Genomic DNA, 21,427 nt, shown 5'->3' on the forward strand with positions numbered 1-21,427 from the left:
CGAGTCTTAACCACCGGACCACCTTGGAAGTCCCACAACTTATTTGAACTGAATAATTTATTTGAATTCATTTGTCAAAGCAGGAGTTTCAAAATGCTTAGAGTATGACTTTTATAATGTACAGAATCAACACATGTCAAAGATTTATTTATTCACTTATAAGGGAATCTGCAAAATGATGAAGTCCACTCAGAGAACATTGGGAAGCACTGGATCACTTATAAGTATTTTAAAGGGAATATTAGAATAGATTGGTAGGTTAGATTTAAAACTGGTCAATGTTCTGCAAGGCAATAAGAAGCCATAACCTTTGGGAATATCTTTTCTATCAGACAGAAGTTATTTGCAACTCTAACAGATGAGATCTATAAGTTACCATCAAACTTCATAAGATTTGAGAGTCAGTAGAAGGGACAAAGACACAACCTGCTAGATAATTAATTCATTCTGGAGTAAACTTGTCAAGAAAGAGGAAAGTGAGAAAGCTGGTTCAAAACTCAACATTTATAAATTAAGATCATGGCATCTGGTCCCATCACTTCATGGCAAATAAAAGGGAAAAAAGTAAAAGCAGTGGCAGATTTTATTTTCTTGGGCTCCAAAATCACTGCAGATGGTGACTGCAGCCATGAAATTAAAAGACGCTTGCTCTTTGGAAGGAAAGCTATGACAAACCTAGACAGCTTATTAAAAAGCAGAGACATTACTTTGCCAACAAAGGTCCGTATAGTCAAAGCTATGGTTTTTCCAGTAGTCATGTATGAATGTGAGATTTGGTCCATTAAGAAGGCTGAGTACTGAAGAACTGATGCTTTCAAATTGTGATGCCAAAGAAGACTCTTCAGAGTCTCTTGGACTGCAAGAGATCAAACCAGTCAATCTTAAAGGATATCAACCCTGAATATTCATTGGAAGGACTGATGCTGAAGCTCCAACACTTTGGCCACCTGATGCAAAAAAGCCAATTCATTGGAAAAGACCCTGATGCTGGGAAGGATTGAGGGCAGGGGGAGAAGGGAGAGGCAGAGGATGAGATGGTCAGATAGCATCACCAACTTAATGAATGTGAATTTGAGCAATCTCTGGGAGATGGTGGAAGACAGATGAGCCTGGCTCCAGAGGGTTGCAAAAAGTTGGACACAACTTAGCAATTGAATAACAACAAGCTTGTTGAACAGTGACCCCAAAGGACAATGAAAGGATGTGTGCCCATCTTTTGGCTTTATTTCCAAATTGTGTCTACTTTTTATAACACAGTTATTCAGTAAGTTTTTATTGAGATTCTGTTATGTCTCATAAACTCTGCTAGATCCTGGGGATATAGCAGTGAACAAAACAGACTACATCCTCGCTCAGATGCAACAGATGTTCTAGTGGGAGGTGGGGCACAGACTAGAAAGCAAAAAATATGTCGTGGGATGGATGGTGACAAGTGCTGGAAGGAATGCTTAGAGTTTTAAGTACGATAATAAAATAAGGAAGGCTTTGGTGAAAGACGACAGGTTGGTAAAGACCTGAAGAAAGAGGGACAGCAAAAACTAGAAATGTCTGCAGAAGAGCATTCTAGGCAAAAGAAAAGACATGTGCAAAGGCACTGAGGCAGCAAGGACACGCATAGGATCAGAACTTTTTGTTACAGAAATCTTTAAACATTTATAAAACTAGAGAAAATAATAATCAACCCCCTTTTGACCATTCAGTTCAGTTCAGTTCAGTCACTCAGTCGTGTCTGACTCTTTGTGGCCCCATGAATTGCAGCACGCCAGGCCTTCCTGTCCATCACCATCTCCTGGAGTTCACTCAAACTCATGTCCATTGAGTCGGTGATGCCATCCAGCCATCTCATCCTCTGTCGTCCCCTTCTCCTCCTGCCCCCAATCCCTCCCAGCATCAGGATCTTTTCCAATGAGTCAACTCTTCGCATGAGGTGGCCAAAGTATTGGAGTTTCAGCTTCAGCATCAGTCCTTCCAATGAACACCCAGGACTGATCTTCTTCAGAATGGACTGGTTGGATCTCCTTGCAGTCCAAGGGACTCTCAAGAGTCTTCTCCAACACCACAGTTCAAAAGCATCAATTCTTCGGTGCTCAGCTTTCTTCACAGTCCAACTTTCACATCCATACATAACCATAGGAAAAACCATAGCCTTGACTAGATGGACCTTTGTTGGCAAAGTAATGTCTCTGCTTTTGAATATGCTATCTAGGTTGGTCATAACTTTCCTTCCAAGGAGTAAGCGTCTTTTAATTTCATGGCTGCAACCACCCATTACTCAACCTCAAAAATTATTAACATCCTGCTATTCTTCTTTAATCTGTCTTCTCACATTTTTTTCCCCCTAAAGCAGAGGTCCTCAACCTCTGGGATCTAATGCCTGATAATCTGAAGTGGAGCTGATGTAATAATAAATAAATAAATAATAAATAAATAAATAAAAGTGCACAATAAATGTAATTCACTCAAATCATCCTGAAACCACCCCACTCCCACCTGTCCATGGAAAAATTGTCATCCATGAAACCCATCCCGAGTGCCAAAAAGTTTGGGGACCGCAGCCCTAAAACACTTTCTTTAAAGCAAATTCCAGACTTCACATTACTTTGTCTGTAAATACTTCAGTCTGAATCTTGAATGAAAAATAACATTAAAAAAATTCAAGCCAATGTAATACCATACTCTCATGTAACAAAATAAAGAGCATTTTTTCAGTGTTATCCAATATCCAATTTGCACTCAGTTTTCTATGATTTTCTTTAAAATCATGTAGTTTATAATTGATTTGTTCAAGTAAAAATTCACTCATTACATTCAGCTATCTGAAGTATCCTCTAAGTATCTTCAAGGATGGATTATTAGTATCCTTTAATTCATAATCATTTTTAAGAGCCTGTTACTCTGTTGAAGAGATTCGGTGATTTGTCTTGTAGAATTTCCTACCTGCTGGATTTGGCTCCTGGTTTCATTTTATGTTTTCCTCTAGTCCCTGTGGGCTTCCCTGGTGGCTCAGATGGTAAAGCATCTGCCTGAAATGCAAGAGACCCTGATTCGATCCCTGGGTCAGGAAGATCCCCTGGAGAAGGAAATGGCACCCACTCCATTATTCTTGCCCGGAAAATTTCATGGACTGAAAAGCCTGGTAGGCTACAGTCCATGAAGTCACAAAGCGTTGGACACGACTGAGCAACTTCACTTTTCACTAGTCCCTGTGGTGAGTGGGCTCAGTCACTCAGCTGTTTTCAGCTCTTTGTGACCCCATGGACTGTAATCAGGCTCCTCCACCCATGGGATTTTCCAGGCAAGAATACTGGAGTGGGTTGCCATGCCCTCCTCTAGGGGATCTTCTGGACTCAGGGATTGAACCCATGCCTCTTACATCTCCTGTCCCTGTATGACCTGCAGACAGAGAGCTAGGTTAGAGTCAGATTAGATTTGGGAGAGGTCAGGAATGCTTCATAGAGGGAGCTGTAGAATTCCTTGGGCATCACCTCAGGAGACACATAATGTCACGTTGTCTCTCATTTAGGGGTGTTAACAAAATTGGCCATTAACCACCTAATTCATTCATTATAAAGTTCCACAACAACTTTTCATTGAATTAGTTTAACAGCATTTGATGAGTGTTGCCAAGATTGATTATTTCCATAGGAGCTATAAAATGGATGTTTCCTTTCTTTTCTGTCAAAATGCTTTTACTTAGATCCATAGAAAATGTCCTATTTACTGTTTATCAATTTCTCAACCTTAAAAAACTTAGCAAGTGCAAACTAAACAGAAGAGTCTACAATGATGAATGTAACTTGAACAACAAAAACTAGAAATGGACAGAAAAGAAGATGAAAATTATAAATTTGAAAATACAATGTAATTTTTTGAAATTAAAAAATCTTAGGCCAGATATTATGTATACAATCACCAAGTAGCATTAAAAAATAAAAACATGTGCATTTAATAGTGATGAGTAAAATGTATATTATCTAATTGTAAAATTTCTTTTGCACTTCTTATTCTGATTCTTACAAACAGAAGGCTATCTTTCACCAACCATTTGGTTGTCCTGAAATAGAGTCCATGAAAGAAAAACAGGATAGATGCTTGTTTCTTTACCTTTTTTAAAAAATCAATTTATGGAATAACAAATTGGTTAATGCTCTATCAACTTCTAGAGGTGACCTATGAGTTTTTTAAAGTATCATTTTGAACTCATGATTTCTTATATGTTTAATGAGTATCATAACAGAAAGTGAAGAAGAACTAAAGAGCCTCATGATGAAAGTGAAAGAGGAGAGTGAAAAAGTTGGCTTAAAGCTCAACATTCAGAAAACTAAGATCGTGGCATCTGGTCCCATCACTTCATGGCAAAGAGATGGGGAAACAGTGGAAACAGTGGCTGACTACTTTTCTGGGCTCCAAAATCACTGCAGATGGTGATTGCAGCCATGAAATTAAAAGATGCTTACTCCTTGGAAGGAAAGTTATGACCAACCTAGACAGCATATTAAAAAGCAGAGACATTACTTTGCCAATAAAGGTCCGTCTAGTCAAGGCTATGGTTTTTCCAGTGGTCGTGTATGGATGTGAGAGTTGGACTGTAAGGAAAGCTGAGTGCCAAAGAATTGATGCTTTTGAACTGTGGTGTTGGAGAAGACTCTTGAGAGTCCCTTGGACTGCAAGGAGATCCAACCAGTCCATCCTAAAGGAGATCAGCCCTGGGTGTTCATTGGAAGGACTGATGTTGAAGCTGAAACTCCCAATACTTTGGCCACCTCCTGCAAAGAGCTGAGTCATTGGAAAAGACCCTGATGCGGGGAAAGATTGAAGGTGGGAGGAGAAGGGGACAACAGAGGATGAGATTGTTGGATGGCATCACCAACTCAATGGACATGGGTTTGGGTGGACTCTGGGAGTTGGTGATGGACAGGGAGGCCTGGTGTGCTGTGGTTCATAGGGTGGCAAAGAGTTGGACACGACTGAGCGACTGAAATGAACTGAATTGAATGAGTATCAGTTCCTTAGATCACTATTCAGACTACATCAGAGTGCTAATTGCCACTGGATAATCATTAACTATTTGGCCTTTTTAGTAGATGATGCTAGAAAATATATCTTTTTCAAGAAAGAGAAGTTAAGAGCTCATACTGATTATTCCAATGTAAAGGATGCAAGGTTTTTAATCTAATATTTTTAAATTTATGTTTGTATCTTTCTTTGATACTAAAAATCTTGGTTCCTAATAGCATTAACATAATCATGTATTTTCTTTCATATGTATATATGAAATAATTAAATAATTATATGTGTATTATTATTGTTATTAGCAAAATGTGTAAATATCTTTATGATTCTTTTGGTCCTTAGGATATAGGATGCATCCCACTAGTGATGAATAGTGATGTATAGAATGATGAATAGTGGTGTACAAGTGTCTGACACAGTACTAAAGGGATCCCTCTGGTTGCTGGGTTGAGAATAAATGGTAGGAAGAGTCATGGAAGCCATGGAGAAGTTCATGTGGTTGTTGAGGTGAGAAGTGATTGCGGATTTGGTCTTCATGAATGGGGGTAAGAAGGGGATATATTCTGAAAACAGATTTCGTGTGATTTGCTATGGACTTGAATATAGGATATTAGAAAAAAAGAATAAAAAAAATAAAACTCTGAGGTTTGTGGGCTGAGTTACCAGAAAAATGCATTTCCCTATATTAACAAGGGAAAGACTCAGGTGAAGCAAGTTGGGCCAGGAACCACCAGTTTGGTTCTGTACGTATTAGCTTTGCATTGTCCGTTGTCACTGAAGTGCAGACATTGAATAGGATGCTGGTTGCTATGAGTGAGGGTACTGGGGAGAGGTCTGGGCTGAAGATATGAATGTGAAAGTCAACTGTGCATAGACGTTCAAGCTGATGTTTCATGTGGAGGAAGTGTCACTGGTCTTCTTCAAGTAATTCTGACTGGCTAAACAAGATGAAAACTGAAAATTGACCAATGGATCAATGACTTGACAAGATGGGTTTTAGAGGAGTGGTCATGGTGAAAGCCTGTCATAGTGGACTGAAGAAGAAGAAGGGAAAAGAGGAACTGGAAATTGTAACTAGACAGCTCTCCCTAGGAGTCTTGCCGGAAAGGAGAGCAGAAATGACATGGTGCTTGGATGGATAAGGGGGGGGAATCCAAGATGGGAGAAATTGGGGCTAGTTTGAGAGACAGCTTCTTTGAAGTGGACTGAGAAATTGTCTAGGTAAAGAATGCATCTAAATTTCTACAGTTTTCTAAGGTCTTTGACAACTGACCTACTGATATCAAACTCAGCAACATTTTTAAAGTGACTCATCTTGGTCATTTTTACCCAAAACTTCAACTTAGTTTTCACAGGAAAAAAGTTTTTCTTTTTTCATGCATCCAATTTATTTGCGAACAATTTAATGAAAGGGTATAATTAAAGCAAAAAGAATAGGCATACACCTACTTAAGAATAGGTAAATAAAGAACCAAATGAGTAAAAATGGAAGCTCTTGGGTATCCTAGGAAGTAGCCTAGTAATTGTGTAGAAGGCAAGCAACTTGTATAGAGGGAGTGAAAAATGGTGGTGGTTAACACAGAGACTCAGTTAAATATGGGTCAGTTAAGAGTTTCTTTTTTCATTTTTGCAATGAATGATTTTAGAAATGGTCAGGCATTGCTTTTTTTTTTTTTTTTTTGCCATTAAAGATCTTTTTCTTGCCTCAGTTCAGAAAACTACCAGGACAAACTTTTCCTTAAATGAATTGTGGTGTTAAGATCTGTCTGCAATACAGGAGACCTGGGTTCGATCCCTGGATCGGGAAGATCCCCTGGAGAAGGCAATGGCAACCCACTCCAGTACTCTTGCCTGGAAAACCCCATGGACAGAGGAGCCTGGCGGGCTACAGTCCACGGGGTCACAAAGAGTCAGACACGACTGAGTGACTGTCACACACACACTCACTGTGTAAAGAACAGATGGAAGATGGTGAGACAGAAACATGAAACTCAGCGCTAGATGAAATCAAGAATTGCTTCCGTGTGTGCGTGGAAAGGAACGAGTGATTGTATTCACACGTTTTTGTAGTTGATCTGAGTGGACAGTAGTGATAGCTTATGGTGAACGATGCTGGATTCGTGATCTCTGAAGAAGAAGATTTAGCTTCGGGACCAGGGACCAGGCTTGATCACTCAAGAGCTTTTGTGTAGCAGATTTTTATTCAAGTTAAGAAAAGGCTCAGAGAAAGCTTCTGACATAGACATCAGAAGGGCGTGGAGAATGCCCCCCTTGCTGCTGTTTGCAAGGGAGTCATATATTTTTAAATTAATTATTACAATAAATCAAAAGAATGTCTCAAGGTTGTAAAAATTTTACTAGACCCACTCCCATAATTTACATTTTAGGATAACAGGATTAGCCAGAAGGTTTTCAGGAAGGAGAAACCGTCCTCAAGCAGGATACATTGTTGTTACATAATCCTTAGGACAGAGTTTAAACTGAGTCCTTTGTTGTGTAATCATCAGTTCCAGGCTTAAAGAAAAAATGTTTTATGTGACTAAGACTAAGGAATGTAGAGGAAACAAAGTTTGTTCTTTCCTCCTCCTTGAGAATTCCAGACTCCTATCTCCTCCTTGGGAACCCTGGACTTCTTATCAACCTGCCTAGGAATTGACTCTCTCAGTAGGAGATCATGGTTTGTTTGTTTGTTTTAATATCACCAGTAAATACCTGCTCTGAAACTGGGAGGGATCATGAGAAGGTTGTTTTTAAAGATAAAAGAGAACATGAAACCTGAGGTCAGAAGCTTGAATAAGTGATGCATGAGAATGACATTCCTTCTCCTTGCAGTGACTTTTCTTCTAATTTTAAAAGTAAAACATGCCCTTTTTAGAACACTTGGAAAAAAATTTTTTTTTAATGTAGAGAAGAATACAAAATCACTTAACCCCCAAGTGAAGTGAAGTGAAGTTGCTCAGTCGTGTTCGACTCTGTGACCCCATGGACTATAGCATGCCAGGCTCCTTCATCCATGGAATTTTCCCAGGCAAGAATACTGGAATGGGTTGCCATTTCCTTCTCCAGGGGATCGTCCCAACCCAGGGATTGAACTCAGGTCTCCTGCATTGTAGGCTTTACCGTCTGAGCCACCAGGGAAGCCCCAAAGTGGAATTCTAAATACTAGTGGGGCATACCACAAAAATTAAGGAGATTCACAAAAGGAAGCTGTATACCTGCTTAAATGGGTGGCTTCAGCTAAGTAGTTTTATAGATAAAATTCAAATTTCCCCAATAACATGACATTGAAAAAATTGCTAATCTACATTCTACCTGAATGCATTTATATAGCAGAAAGCTATCTACCTCTTGAGTCTCTGGATGATTTGAAGCAGTTAGTAAAGCTTGATTTGAAGTGATGTTAACAATTCCGCCCATGCTTTTACTTAGCCATGATCCATATTTGCCTTGCCATGGTTAAGATGTTTCTTTTCTCTTATTGTGACTATCAAACAAACATTATAAAGTTGTTTCTGTCTTTGGCACCCCACAGTTTAAATATTGTAAAATGCATAATAAAATTTCTTCCTTCTAATGAAGGTTTTTCGGAGTAAAAGTCTGTGTATGAATTAGCTTGTCTACAGCAGTAATAAAATCTCCTTGGGGATTCTTTAAGAGTAAAGAAAGATGGAAAACATGCAGTTTTGTATGGAAACTTGGAGAGATTTAAAACTACAGAGGAATGTGTGAGACTGAGATCAAAGGTAACTGTTTGTATTTGGGGGATCTGATTTCATGTTTAAGTACTTCTTGGTAAAAATTTTTAAAGGCTTGCATTTTTTTTTCTTGTCTAGCCTAACTTCTTTGTTCCCACTCATATTTCATTTTGTACAGCTCTTTGGAGCTCCTTTCTGTCTGCTAAATTGGGTGCTTTTCCATTCATGAATTGTTGATCTTTAAAATAAAAAATTATTTTAAAGGTTCGGAAACCAAGATTATGAATATATCCATTTATGCTGAATGTTGTACGTTTTGTATTTGACAGGTCTAGTTTTCTTCATGCTTCTCCTTGTTCAATATTCCTTACTCCTCAGTTCATATATCCTCTCAAGTCTTTTCTTTTAAACACATTAAATCATGACAATGTTAAACACACTGAAATATCTGTGGAACAAATATCCATTTACTCATCATGCAGAATTAACTGACAACAAAACTTTTGTCATACTTCCTTCCCATCTTTCCCCCCTAATTTTCAAAGAAACAACATGTTAGAGATAAAAATCAAAGTACATCTTCCCTCAATTTTCTTCTTTCTCAGATGCAAGCAATACTTGATTCACCTGTATCTTTCTAGAAATATCTTCTGAATATATGAGCGCATATGCATGTATTCTTTTTTCTGCACACAGTCTTTCATCTGTGTCTCACTTTTTTTTTTCACTGAATAGTGTATCTTGATTATCAGTGTAGTTCTGTCTCATTCTATAATAGCGTTCCACTTTATAGATTTACCAGATTTTAGACTTGTATTGATGGACATTTAGATTGTTTTAAAACTTCCCTGGTGGCTCAGACGGTAAAGCGTCTGCCTCCAATATGGAAGACCCTGGGTTCAATCCCTGGGTCAGGAAGATCTCCTGGAGTAAGAAATGGCAACCCACTCCAGTATTTTTGCCTGAAAAATCTCATGGACGGAGGAGCCTGGTAGGCTATAGTCCATGGGGTCGCAAAGAGTTGGACACAACTGAGTGACTTCACTTTAAACTTTTTAAACTTTTGCAATAGATTGCAAACTATGCTGCAATAAAATCCTTGGGTTTGTGAGACAGACTCCTAGAAGTCAAAATATTTACCACTCTACATTTTGAAAACATGGACACACTTCTCTTGATGAAGCAATCCTCTTCATGAGGCAGCGAAGCTTTATTTCCTTGTATGTTAACTACGCAGGATGTTTTAAAAACTTTCTGATTTTTGTCAATCTGATAAGGAAAGATGATATTGCATTTGAAATCTAGTTTGTATTTGTTTTGTGTTTTTGCCCTGTAGAATGAACTTTGCTTTTGTCCCTTACCAATATGTTTTGGTGATTTCAATTACATTATTTTAATGATTTATTCATGTTGCTATATGAACACTAGTTCATTCATTTTAACTGCTGCATAGTAGCCTAGTGAATGACTGTATCCTACATTTATGAATAGATTTCCTTTTTCTAAAGGTATGCATTTAATATATTTATTTTAAAATTTTTTCTTTTTTTTTTAACTATCACAGATTGTAATTGTACAGCATTGAGAAGTGTAGAACAAAATACAGTTATTGGAGGAGAGTTGCTCTACGGTGTTTTGTGTTGGTCTCTGCCCCAGATCAACATGAGTCAGAACAGGTACACACACGCCTTCCTCCTGAGCCTGCCTCGCACCTCTCTTCCCATCCCGCTACTCTAGGTGGTCGCAGAACACTGGGTTGAGCGCTCTGTTTTACACAGCAAATTCTCCCTTATTCTCAGTTTTCACTGACCTAAACCATGCTGAAACACACACATCTACTTGTGCCTGTGTTTTTTCTCAGATGTTTAGCTAGAAACAGTTCCTAAGCCACAGAGTGCCGTTTTCACCCTTCCTGGGTGCATTAGTTTGCTAGAGCCACCCTAACAAACCACCACAAACTGGGTGGCTTGAACAATGGGAATTTCTTGTCCCACAGTTCTGGAGGCCAGAAGTCTGAAGTCAAGGTGTTAGAAGGCTTGGCTCTTTCTGAGGACCATGAGTAAGCCTCTGTTCCGGGCTTCTCTCCAGTGTCTAGATGCCTCAGGCATTCCTTGTCTAGCAGATGGCATTCTCCCTGTGTCTCCACATTTTCTTCCTTCTGTGTGTGTCTGTCTCTAGGTCCAAATTTTCCACCCTTTCTGAGGACCCTGGTCATACTGGGTAAAGGATCACCCTTATTCTCACCTTAACTTGATCATCTGCAAAGATCCTATTTCCAAATAAGGTCACCTTCTGAGGGACTGGCAGTTAGAACTTAAACATCTTTTAGGGAACACAATTTAGCTCATAACAGTGGGTGTATCAGTGAAGATACTTTTGGTGACAAGAAAAAGCATACTCAACTATAAGAGGTCTAAAACAAGAGGTTTTTAATAGACACATATAACAGGACATACAGAAGTGGGGTGGTCCTTGGGTAGGTTCAGCAGCTCATCCATCACTTGGGACCTTCCATTCCTCCATCTCCCTAGGGTGGCTTTCATCCTTGTGCTTCTTGTCACAAGACGGCTGCTGCAGTTCCAGGCATTATGTCCTTATACCATGATGCTCAGGAAAAGAGAGCAGGGGATGGCAAGACTGCCTTCCCTGCAAGTCTCCTTATCAAGAAATAGCATCCTTCCCAGAGGCCTCCTTCAATTGCCTCTGTGCTTCCTCCTTGAACTTCATTAGCCAGAACTGGTGTACATGGCTCCCCAAACTGCAGAGGAGGCTTGCAAAGTGAGTTTTTGATATTTGAAATCTCTATGATAGGAGACACACTTTGTCAGTAGGGAAGAAGAGTGAAGGATATCTATTTGGGTTGGAAAGCAAAGCTGTCTGCTACATCATATATGGCCAAACTGGCCTCCAAATTTGTGGTATCAATTTCCCTTCACAAAAGTAGTGTGAATTTGTTTGTTACCATGCATCCTCACCAGCACTTGGAAATTGTCAAAATGTTTTGCCCATCTTTTGTGGCTCTAATTTTTGTTCCCCTGATTACTAACACAATTGATCACTTTCCAATGTGTTTATCAGTCATTCTGGTTTCTTCTGTGAAATGCCTATTTTTATCTTTTGCCTGTTTTTTATATTGAATTTTTTCCTTCATACTGAATGTATAAAGACTAACACAATTGATCACTTTCCAATGTGTTTATCAGTCATTCTGGTTTCTTCTGTGAAATGCCTATTTTTATCTTTTGCCTGTTTTTTATATTGAATTTTTTCCTTCATATTGAATGTATAAAGATTCTAAACTTTTATCAGTTATGTGGCTTGCAAATAACTTCTCCCTATCTGTGGTTTGACCTGTCTTTATTTATCAGGTCCCTTGTCTTACTGAAGATTTTAATATACTCATATTATCTTTTATGGTTGTGCCTTTCTGCATCTTTAAAAAAATATTTATTTTGTGGGGGGCCACACTGCAGGGCATATGGGCTCTTAATTCCCTGACCAGGAATCAAACCCATGCCCTCTGCATTGGAAGCTTGGAATTTTAACCACTGGACCACCAAGGAAGTCCCTTGTATTTTATTTAAGAACTTGTTTTCTACCAGAGGCCACAGAATGTCACATATAATAAAAAAATTTTAAGACATTTGATTTTCATTAGTGTTTTATACTTTTGGAATGTATTTTTGTGTGTGATATAAGGTAGGAACCGAATTCATTTTTTTCCCTATAGTTGGATAGTCAGTTCTGTGAGTTCCATCTATTAAATGATCTATTATTTATGAAGGGCTTTATAATGCCACTTTGGTTGCATATCAGGTTTATTAGTTCATTTCTGGGCTCTAATATGTTTTATGATCTTTTTATCTCTAAACCACTCCACATTGTTTAAATTACTAATGTCTTGATATTGAGTAGGGTACCTCTACTTTCTGTTAGTTTACTTTTTTTCTTTGAAGTTTATGCAAACAGAGTTACATACTCCATATCTTTGTCTCTGGTGTCCTTCGCGGCTATGGCGTGGTGTTTTTTTAATTCATCCGTGTTGTACTAATAGTTCCTTCCCTGTTATTGCTGCCCTGTAGTCGCTTGTGTGTATATACCACAGTGTGTTTATCCGTTCATCTGTTGATGGGTATTTGACTTGTATTCACTTTTTGGATATTATGAGTAAAATTTCTATGAATATTAGTATACAAGTTACTGTGTAGACATGTGGTTTCATTTTTCTTGGGTAAGTTTCCAGAAATAAAATAGCTGAGCCATTGTGGTTCAGCTGTTTAAGAAACCGCTACACTGTTTCACAAGGTAATGGCATAGCTTTATGTGTTCACTATCAGGGTATGAATATTCCTGCTAACACTGTTATCGTCGGGCTTTTATGTGTTAGCCATTCTAGTGGGCTTGCAGTGGTATTTGAATGGTGGTTTAAATTTGCATTTCCCTCATGACTAGTAACATTGAACATCATCTCATGGACTTATTGAAGTATGTATTCAAGTCTTTGGCCAATTTTTTAAAAATTAGGTTTTTGTTCTTACTGTTGAGTTGTAGGTGCTTTATTTATACTGAATACAAGTCCATTATCAGTTCAGTTCAGTCGATCAGTCGTGTCTGACGGCTTGCAACTCCATGGACTGCAGCACGCCAGGCCTCCCTGTCCATCACCAACTCCCAGAGTTTACTCAAACTCATGTCCACTGAGTCGGTGATGCCATCCAGCCATCTCATGCTCTGTCGTCCCCTTCTCCTCCTGCCTTCAATCTTTCCCAGCATCAGGGTCTTTTCAAATGAGTCCTTTATCAGAAGATGTTTTCTTTCACTTTGTAACTTGCCTTTTCATCTTCTTTAATGGAGTGCTTTAAGGACCAAAATTTTCTTAAAAAAAACCTTTATAAGATCCAATTTGTTCATTTTATTTTATACAACTTGTGCTTTAGGTCTTTAATCAATTTCTAGTTAATTTTGTGTATGGTGTGAAGTGAGAGTCAATTTCTTTTTTTTGCATATGAAAACTTCTTTGCTAAAGTATCATTTGGGCTTCCCGGGTGGCGCTAGTGGTAAAGAATCTGCCTGCCAAGCAGGAGACTCAGGTTCAATCCCGGGGTCAGGAAGATCCCCTGGAGGAGGGCATGGCTACCCCCTCCAGTATTCTTGCTTGGAGAATCTCCATGGACAGAGGAGCCTGGTAGGCTACAGTCCATAGGGATGCAAAGAGTCGGACACAACTGTAGTATCATTTATGGAAAAAACTTTCCCTTGCCTTCTTTGACTCCCTTCCTGAAAGTCAGTTGACCATGTCTTAGTTAATTTCAGAGGCTATAACAGAATAGCATAGACTGGGTGGCTTATGGGTAACAGAAATTTATTTCTCACAGTCCTGGAGGCTGAACATCCAAGACCAAGATGTCAGAAGATTCAGTGTGTGCTGAGAACCCACTTCCTAGTTCAAAGAAGGCCCCTTCTCACTGTGTCCTCACAGGGATTAAGGAGGGAGTTCTCTGGGTCTCTTTTATGAGGATGTTAAATCCATTCAAATGCCCCACTGCCAAATACTATCACCTTGGGAAACAGGTTTAACTTATGAATTTTGGGGGGACACAAACATTCAATCTATAGCATCAAGTATGTATGGGTTTCTTTCTGCCCTCTCTTCTACTTCTTTGATTTATATAAATTCTTTCATGGTTCCTACATTGTCTAGATCACTGAAGCTCTTTAGTAAATCTTGAAATCAAATAATGTAAGTCCTCTAGCTTTTTCCCTTTGATTGGTTTGGCTAGCTTGTATAATAACGTTTAGATTCAAGTTGTCAATATTTTTAACAAAGCATGCTGAATTTGTTACCATCTTAATATTGAGCCTTCCACCCCATAAATATGGTATATGTATTTCCTTGAAATGTTAATCACTCAGTTGTGTCTGACTCTTTGCAACCCCAAGGACTGTAGCCTGCCAGACTCCTCTGTCCATGGGATTCTCCAGGCAAGAATACTGGAGAGGGTAGACATTCCCTTCTCCAGGGAATCGTCCCTACCCAGGAAACCCAGGTCTCCTGCATTGCAGGCAGATTCTTTAATGTCTGAGCCACCAGGGAAGCCCTTAGGCATTTGAAAATTTCTCACAGCAATGTTTTGTTTTCAGAGTACAAGTTGCATATATTTTGTTAAATTTGTTAATATTTCCAATTTTTGCATTCCTATAGTTTAATAAACATGTATATGTTCTACTTTGATATAATATGTAGTATATAGTTTTCATATAGTACATAATGTGTGGTATTTAATATATAGTTTATAGCATAATAGGGGACGACAGGGGATGAGATGGTTGGATGGCATCACCGACTTGATGGACTTGAGTCTGAGCAATCTCCAGGGTTGGTGATGGACAGGGAAGCCTGGCATGCAGCAGTCCATGGGGTCACAAAGAGTCAGACAAGGGTCACCAGTTCAGACTGAGCGACTGAACTGAACTGAACCGATACAATATATTACATATCCTGATCAATACCACCTCGACCCAAAGACTTCTCCATCCTAGTTCATGGCAACTCCATCCTTTCAGCGTCTCAGGCCCCAAACCCTGGAATTATTGACTCCTATTTCTCTAACACTACCTATCCTATCTGTTAGGAACTCTGCAATGAATCAATTTATCACGTCTGCTGCCACCCTGGTGCAAATCACCATTGGCACTTGTCTAGATTACTGGTCTGGGAGCGCAGCTCAACCCAGAAAGTTGCTAACCTCTCTCTGCCTCTTCCGATTTTCAGACTATATTTAACAGAGCAGTCAGAGAAATGCTGTGAAACCTAAGTAACGTCACGCGCCTCCTCCCCTACTCAGCATCCAGTATGTCTCCTCAGTTCGCCATGAGTAGAAGCTTGCTCGGCCCAGTGGGATTGCCTTTCTGACCTCACTTCCATCCACTGTCCACCTTGCTCGTTGCTCCAGCCACACTGGCTTCTCTGTTGTTTCTGGAACAACCAGGCACCAGGGCTATTGTGAACGCTGTCCCTTCTGCCCAGAGCGCGGTGGGTGTCTGTGAGACTAACTTCCTTGCTTCCTTTGATCTTTTGCTCAAATATTACCTGCTGTCCTCCCTGTTTAACACCCAACACAGACACTTCTTCCCCATGACTTCTGACTCTCTTCTCCTGTTCTGTTTTCCCCTTTCCCCCCCCATAGAATTTATAAATTGCTAGGATACTCTGTAATACTCATTATCTTTATTGTCTATTATGGGTCTTGCTCTGGTAGAATGGAATTCACCCCGGACAGAGGGTCTTGTCTATTTTGTTCACTGGTATATTCATAAATGTGCCTGGAACATAGCAGATGCTCAATAAATATCTTCCAGGTGACTGAATGAAGGCTTTCCTTCCGCCTGAAGAGCCTTCTGATTTTGAGATTCTGCTGAGAAAATCCTCACCACCTCAGAGAATGCAGTCAATCTTTCTCCTCCCAGTAGGTGGCGGTCTTCACCTTCAACGCAGGCTTCCAGGAGCCTCAAATTTGAGAATCCACTGACTCCTGCATTGCAGGCAGGTTCTTTACCATCTGAGCCACTGGATCCTAATTTCTGTTAGGACTCAACTTCGTCCTGGGGATAAGTTGTTATTGTTGTTCAGTCACTCAGTCATGTCCGACTCTTTGCAACCCCATGGACTGCAGCACTCCAGGCCTCCCTGTCCATCACCAACTCCCAGAGCTTGCTCAAGCTCATGTCCGTTGAGTCAGTGATGCCATCCAACCATCTCCTCCTCTGTCGTCCCCTTCTCCTCCTGCCCTCGGTCTTTCCCAGCATCAGGGTCTTTTCCAATGAGTTATCTCTCCTTATCAGGTGGCCAAAGTATTGGAGCTTCGGCTTCAGTCCTTCCAATTTCCTTTAGGATTGACTGGGGATAAGTACGGAGAAGGCAATGGCACCCCACTCCAGTACTCTTGCCTGGAAAATCCCATGGATGGAGGAGCCTGGTAGGCTGTAGTCCATGGGGTCGCTAAGAGTCGGACACGACTGAACGACTTCCCTTTCACTTTTCACTTTCATGCATTGGAGAAGGAAATGGCAACCCACCCCAGTGTTCTTGCCTGGAGAATCCCAGGGACGGGGGAGCCTGGTGGGCTTCCTTCTATGGGGTCGCACAGAGTCAGACATGACTGAAGCAACTTAGCAGCAGCAGTAGCAGGGGATAAGTAGGAACATGATTTAAAATTTCCTGAAGTGGGCAGCATTGTTTAGCAGAAAGAGAGAAGTTTGGCGGTAAGGCACCTGTCCTGCCTGCTGACTGTTGTTTGGCTTTGGGCAGGTGGCTAAGCTCTGAGACTGCTGCTGCTAAGTCACTACAGTGCAGTGCAGGAGACGCAGGTTTGACCCTTGGGTTGGGAAGATCTGGTGAAGGGACTGGCTACCCACTCCAGTATTCTTGCCTGGAGAATCCCATGGACAGAGGAGCCTGGTGGGCTACAGTCCATGGGGTTGTAAAGAGTTGGACACAAATTAGTGCCTGAAAAACAACAACAACAAAAAACAGTTCAGATTGCTGGTTACTGTCGATGCCTGCCCACCTACCCCCATCCCCCGAGAACACCCACACAAGAACACCTGTGGTTGAACAAGGTGGGTTTATTGCTCTTTGCAGAGCAACTGGACGCTTACCCTAGGGATGCACAGGGGCAGGAGAGGGCTCCATCTAAGGATGTTGTATGTTAGTTGCTTAGTCGTGTCCGACTCTTTGCAACCCCATAAACCACAGCCCATCAGGCCCCTCCGTCCATGGGATTCATCAGGCAAGAACACTGGAGTGGGTTGCCATTTCCTTCTCCAAAAGGAACTATAGAAAGAAAGAAAGTGAAGTCGCTCAGTCCTGTCCCACTATTTGCGACCCCACGGACTGTAGCCCACTAGGCTTCTCTGTCCATGGAATTTTCCAGGCAAGAGTACTGGAGTGGGTTGCCATTTCCTTCTCCATCTAAGGATGTTAGAAGGGACTTAAAGGATTCAGACTTGTTTTATGAGATTTTGGGCAAGTTTCAAGGAGGCTGGTTTTCCCTGGATGCTGCCAGGAGGCAAAGGGGATGGGGTTAATCCTTCATGTGCTAAGTCTCTTCAGTCGTGTTCCATTCTTGCAACCCCATGGACTGTTGCCCGCCAGGCTCCTCTGTCCATGAGATTTCCCGTGAGGCAAGAATATTGGAGTGGGTTGTCATTTGCTTCGCCAGGGGATCTTCCCAACCCAGGGATCAGACCCACGTCTGTTACATCTCCTGCATTGGCAGGTGGTTTCTTTACCACTGAGCCACCAGGGAAGGCCATAGGGGCTGGGCCTCGCTGATATTCCCCGATTCCTGGGTTTATCAGGAGGAACGAGCCACTTGATTTGGCCAGCCTGAGTCAAGAAGGCAGAAGACACTTGGAATGACTGCTTGGCTAGTGCCCTGCAGGGACAAAGCAGGCTTAGAGGGAATAAGAAACCGGAGGCTCATCCTCACTCCCCTGGGTCCAGCTGTCTGATCTGATATTATACTTGGGATGCCAAGTCCAAAGGCCAGAGTTTGTCCTGATGACGATAGCTTAGCTCTGCCAATGGAAACCCACTCCCTGCCCCACTGAAGGGCTCGGGTTCACTTGCAACACAAACTCACAAGGGAAGGTCCAGTTCGGTCTCCTTCAGCAGCACCCCACCCCCCTCCATTTCTGCTGCCTTGCCTGCCTGCCCGCTCTCCTCCAGGGGCTGTTTGGAGGGTGCCATGGGGTTCGAGTTTCTATTTCAAAGACTTCTCTCCATCTTTGAGGCCGGCACAGATTTTTTTCAAAATGATTTTTCAAAAAAAAAAAAAAGAGTCAGCAGAAGCCACCGCCCTGCTTCCACCTATCCACCATCTTCCCCTAGTAATTAGGTAAGATTCGGAACCATTTCCTTGGTCTAAAAGGCCTGCATGATCTCCTCTCAATTACTTTTCTGACTTGACTTCTCCCCTCTGCTCCCCTTGTTCTTCGCTTACTTCCTCAAAATCAGCAAGTTCTTTTCTGCCTCAGGGCCTTCGCACTTGCAGGGCCCTCTGCCTGGACCACACCCCTTCCCAACATCTAGTCTTAGGGAGCCATCTCCTGACCAGCCTTCCTAAGGTGGTCATTGCACCAAAATTCCCCACTGATTCCCTACGCTCCTATCATCACCTGTACTTATTTTGTTAGCTTATTTGCTTGTGTGTGTCCGATCTGCCTCTCTGACCAGAGAGGAACCTCACGAGGGCAGGGACCTTGTAGGGTGGGGAGGCTGATGCTCATCCCATAAGGATGCTGTACGCATGAGACGCAATGGTGTGGATGAACCACTTGGCACACCGTGACTTTCTCAGTGAAACTTCTTTGGTGTGTGTGTGTGCTCAGTCGTGTCCAACCATTTGTGGTCCCGTGGACTGTATAGCCCACCAGGCTTCTCTGTGCATGGGATTCTCCAGGCAAGAATACTGGAGTGGGTTGCCATGCCCTCCTCCAGGGGACCTTCCCTACCCAGGGATGGAACCCGTGTCTCCTGCATCTCTTGCATTCGCATGCAGATTGATTACCGCTAGCACCACCTGGGAGGCTTTGTGCTCTAAACATATATTTGAAATCGAATTATTCATCTTTTACTTTGCTTCCTGTCTTTATCTCACAAAAGCAGAAACTGCCAAGCGATCAGGCAGGCATTCATGAGTGCCTTCATTTCCAAGGATCCCTGCAAAGCGACAAAGGAAGACTACAAACCACTGATGGACCTGGCACCTCCCACTGTGCCTTGTGGCCAGGTAACTGGGGCCAAGTTATGGATTTAAAAACTGAGCATAAAAGCCAAAAGGAAGAGGTCATGATCAGGGTGAGGGAAGAGGAAAATTGGACATTAGGATGTAGGCTTGATTGGCGGGGAGGGAGCTTGTGGGCCTTTGGGAGACCAGGATGTCACTGGGATTCAGGACACCCCGGGGGACAGGAGATGAGAGAGAGGATTGGGGATGTAGAAAGAGGAAAGGAAAGTTGGCCAAATATCAGGCAAAACAAACCTAGCGTACATCCCAACCCAATCCAAACAAAAGTAATCCACCTGATAAAACTCAAAACTCTCCCTAACCTCTGGTGATAGTGATGATGGTAACATCAATGCCTTTTTGAATTTTCTGAGTGTCCTTTTTGCTTATAAAGGACTCTCTGAGCCTTATCCTGTTAGGTTTTCACTGTGAACCTGTGAAATAGGCAGGTTAGGCACCAGTATCTCCATTTAACCAGAAAGAATACCGAGACTTCATGAGTTGGGGGACCAGTGATGACTGAGTTTGATGGTCTTGAGAGTGCCCAGCTTAAATGTACAGGGTTCAAGATTTAGAGCCAGACAGGCCTGAATTTTAATACAGTAATTATACTGGAAAAGGTCTCTAACGGAGTGCATCGTTTCCTTTTAAAAAACTTTATTTATCTTAATTTTAGGATAATTACTTTACAGTATTGTGGTGGTTTGTGCCATAAATCAATATGAATCAGTCATAGGTATACATGTGTCCCCTCCATCGTAAACCCCCCACACCCATGGAGTGCATCTTTTCTACAATCGGCGTTTAAGGTGAAAATTCAGTGTGCCCCAAATCATCTTCATGTAGCCCTGAAGCCTTAAAGCCACAAATTACAGCGTCTCCTCCCATTGTTAGAGCTGCGGTCACTGGCACTCTGGTTGGCACAACATGCACAAGGCCTTTCACAGAGGAGCTGCTCGTAGATTACCACCCAGGAGACGCTGGCTGAATTAGTGATGGGACCACTGCCAGGGACAAGCACTTAGCCTGTATTGTCTCATTTCGTCTCAGCGTCTGAGAGCTTCCTTGCCATCATTATCGATGGTGGCTAAGAGGTCAAGAATCCACCTGCCAATGCAGGAGAGGTGAGAGACCAGGGTCTCAGTGCAGGAGACGTAAGAGACCAAGGTCTGATCCCTGGGTTGGGAAGACCCCCTGGAGGAAGACATGGCAAGTGTTGGTCACTCAGTCATGTCCAATTCTTTGTGACCCCATGGACTGTAGCCCTCCAGGCTCCTCTGTCCATGGGATTCTTCAGGCAAGAATACAGGAGTGGGTTGCCATTCCCTTCTCCAGGGATCTCCCTTGACCCAGGGATTGAACCCGGATCTCCTGCATCGCAGGTGCACGTGTTACCATCTGAGCCACCAAGGAAGCTCCTAAGGCATGGCTGCCCACTCCAGTGTTCTTGCCTGGAGAATCCCATGGACAGAGGAGGCTGGTGCACTACAGTCCATGGGGTCACAAAAAGTCAGATATGACTGAAGCGACTAAGCGCACACACACCATTTTACCGATGGGGAATGCGAGGCTTAGAGATTCTTTAGTCGCCAGAGGTCAGAGACCTAGTGAGCAGTGATACTGGGTTTTATAAAGGCAGCGAGACTCCAGGGCCTGGCTGCAAAGTGCACCCTCCACTGCCTCCTACTGAGAACAAACAGATCCATGGAACAGAAGAAGGTTCTGACACTGGACTTTACAAGCGTCCCTGACAGAGTTCACTGTGTCCTTTTCCTTTGTTTGTAAGGGGCTAGGAGAGATCTGAGGGGGAAAGCGGGGATTGTAGAGCTCTTTAAGAACCAACGAGCACTTCTCCCAGAAAATGGCATGTAGAAAAAATTGTTTTGCCAAGAACTTTAGGAATTTGGAACTTCTTAATGCCTTCCCCAG

The 21,427-nt window shown here is 41.9% G+C and overlaps 1 protein-coding gene across 3 annotated transcripts in view; it reads left to right on the plus strand.

The window, feature by feature from the left end:
- Positions 1–21,427, plus strand: part of CD38 (CD38 molecule) — a 53,857-nt gene that overhangs the window by 13,237 nt on the left and 19,193 nt on the right. For 2 of the 3 annotated variants that reach the window (XM_055589154.1, XM_055589156.1), the window contains exon 2: positions 19,375–19,501. In XM_055589154.1, coding sequence (XP_055445129.1) covers positions 19,375–19,501 — 127 coding nt within the window. The remainder of the gene's footprint in view (positions 1–19,374; positions 19,502–21,427) is intronic. The other variant, XM_055589155.1, reaches the window with a different exon arrangement.

Source organism: Bubalus kerabau, chromosome 7, assembly GCF_029407905.1.
Source record: "Bubalus kerabau isolate K-KA32 ecotype Philippines breed swamp buffalo chromosome 7, PCC_UOA_SB_1v2, whole genome shotgun sequence".
In the NCBI taxonomy this organism is placed as follows: Eukaryota; Metazoa; Chordata; class Mammalia; order Artiodactyla; family Bovidae; genus Bubalus; species Bubalus kerabau.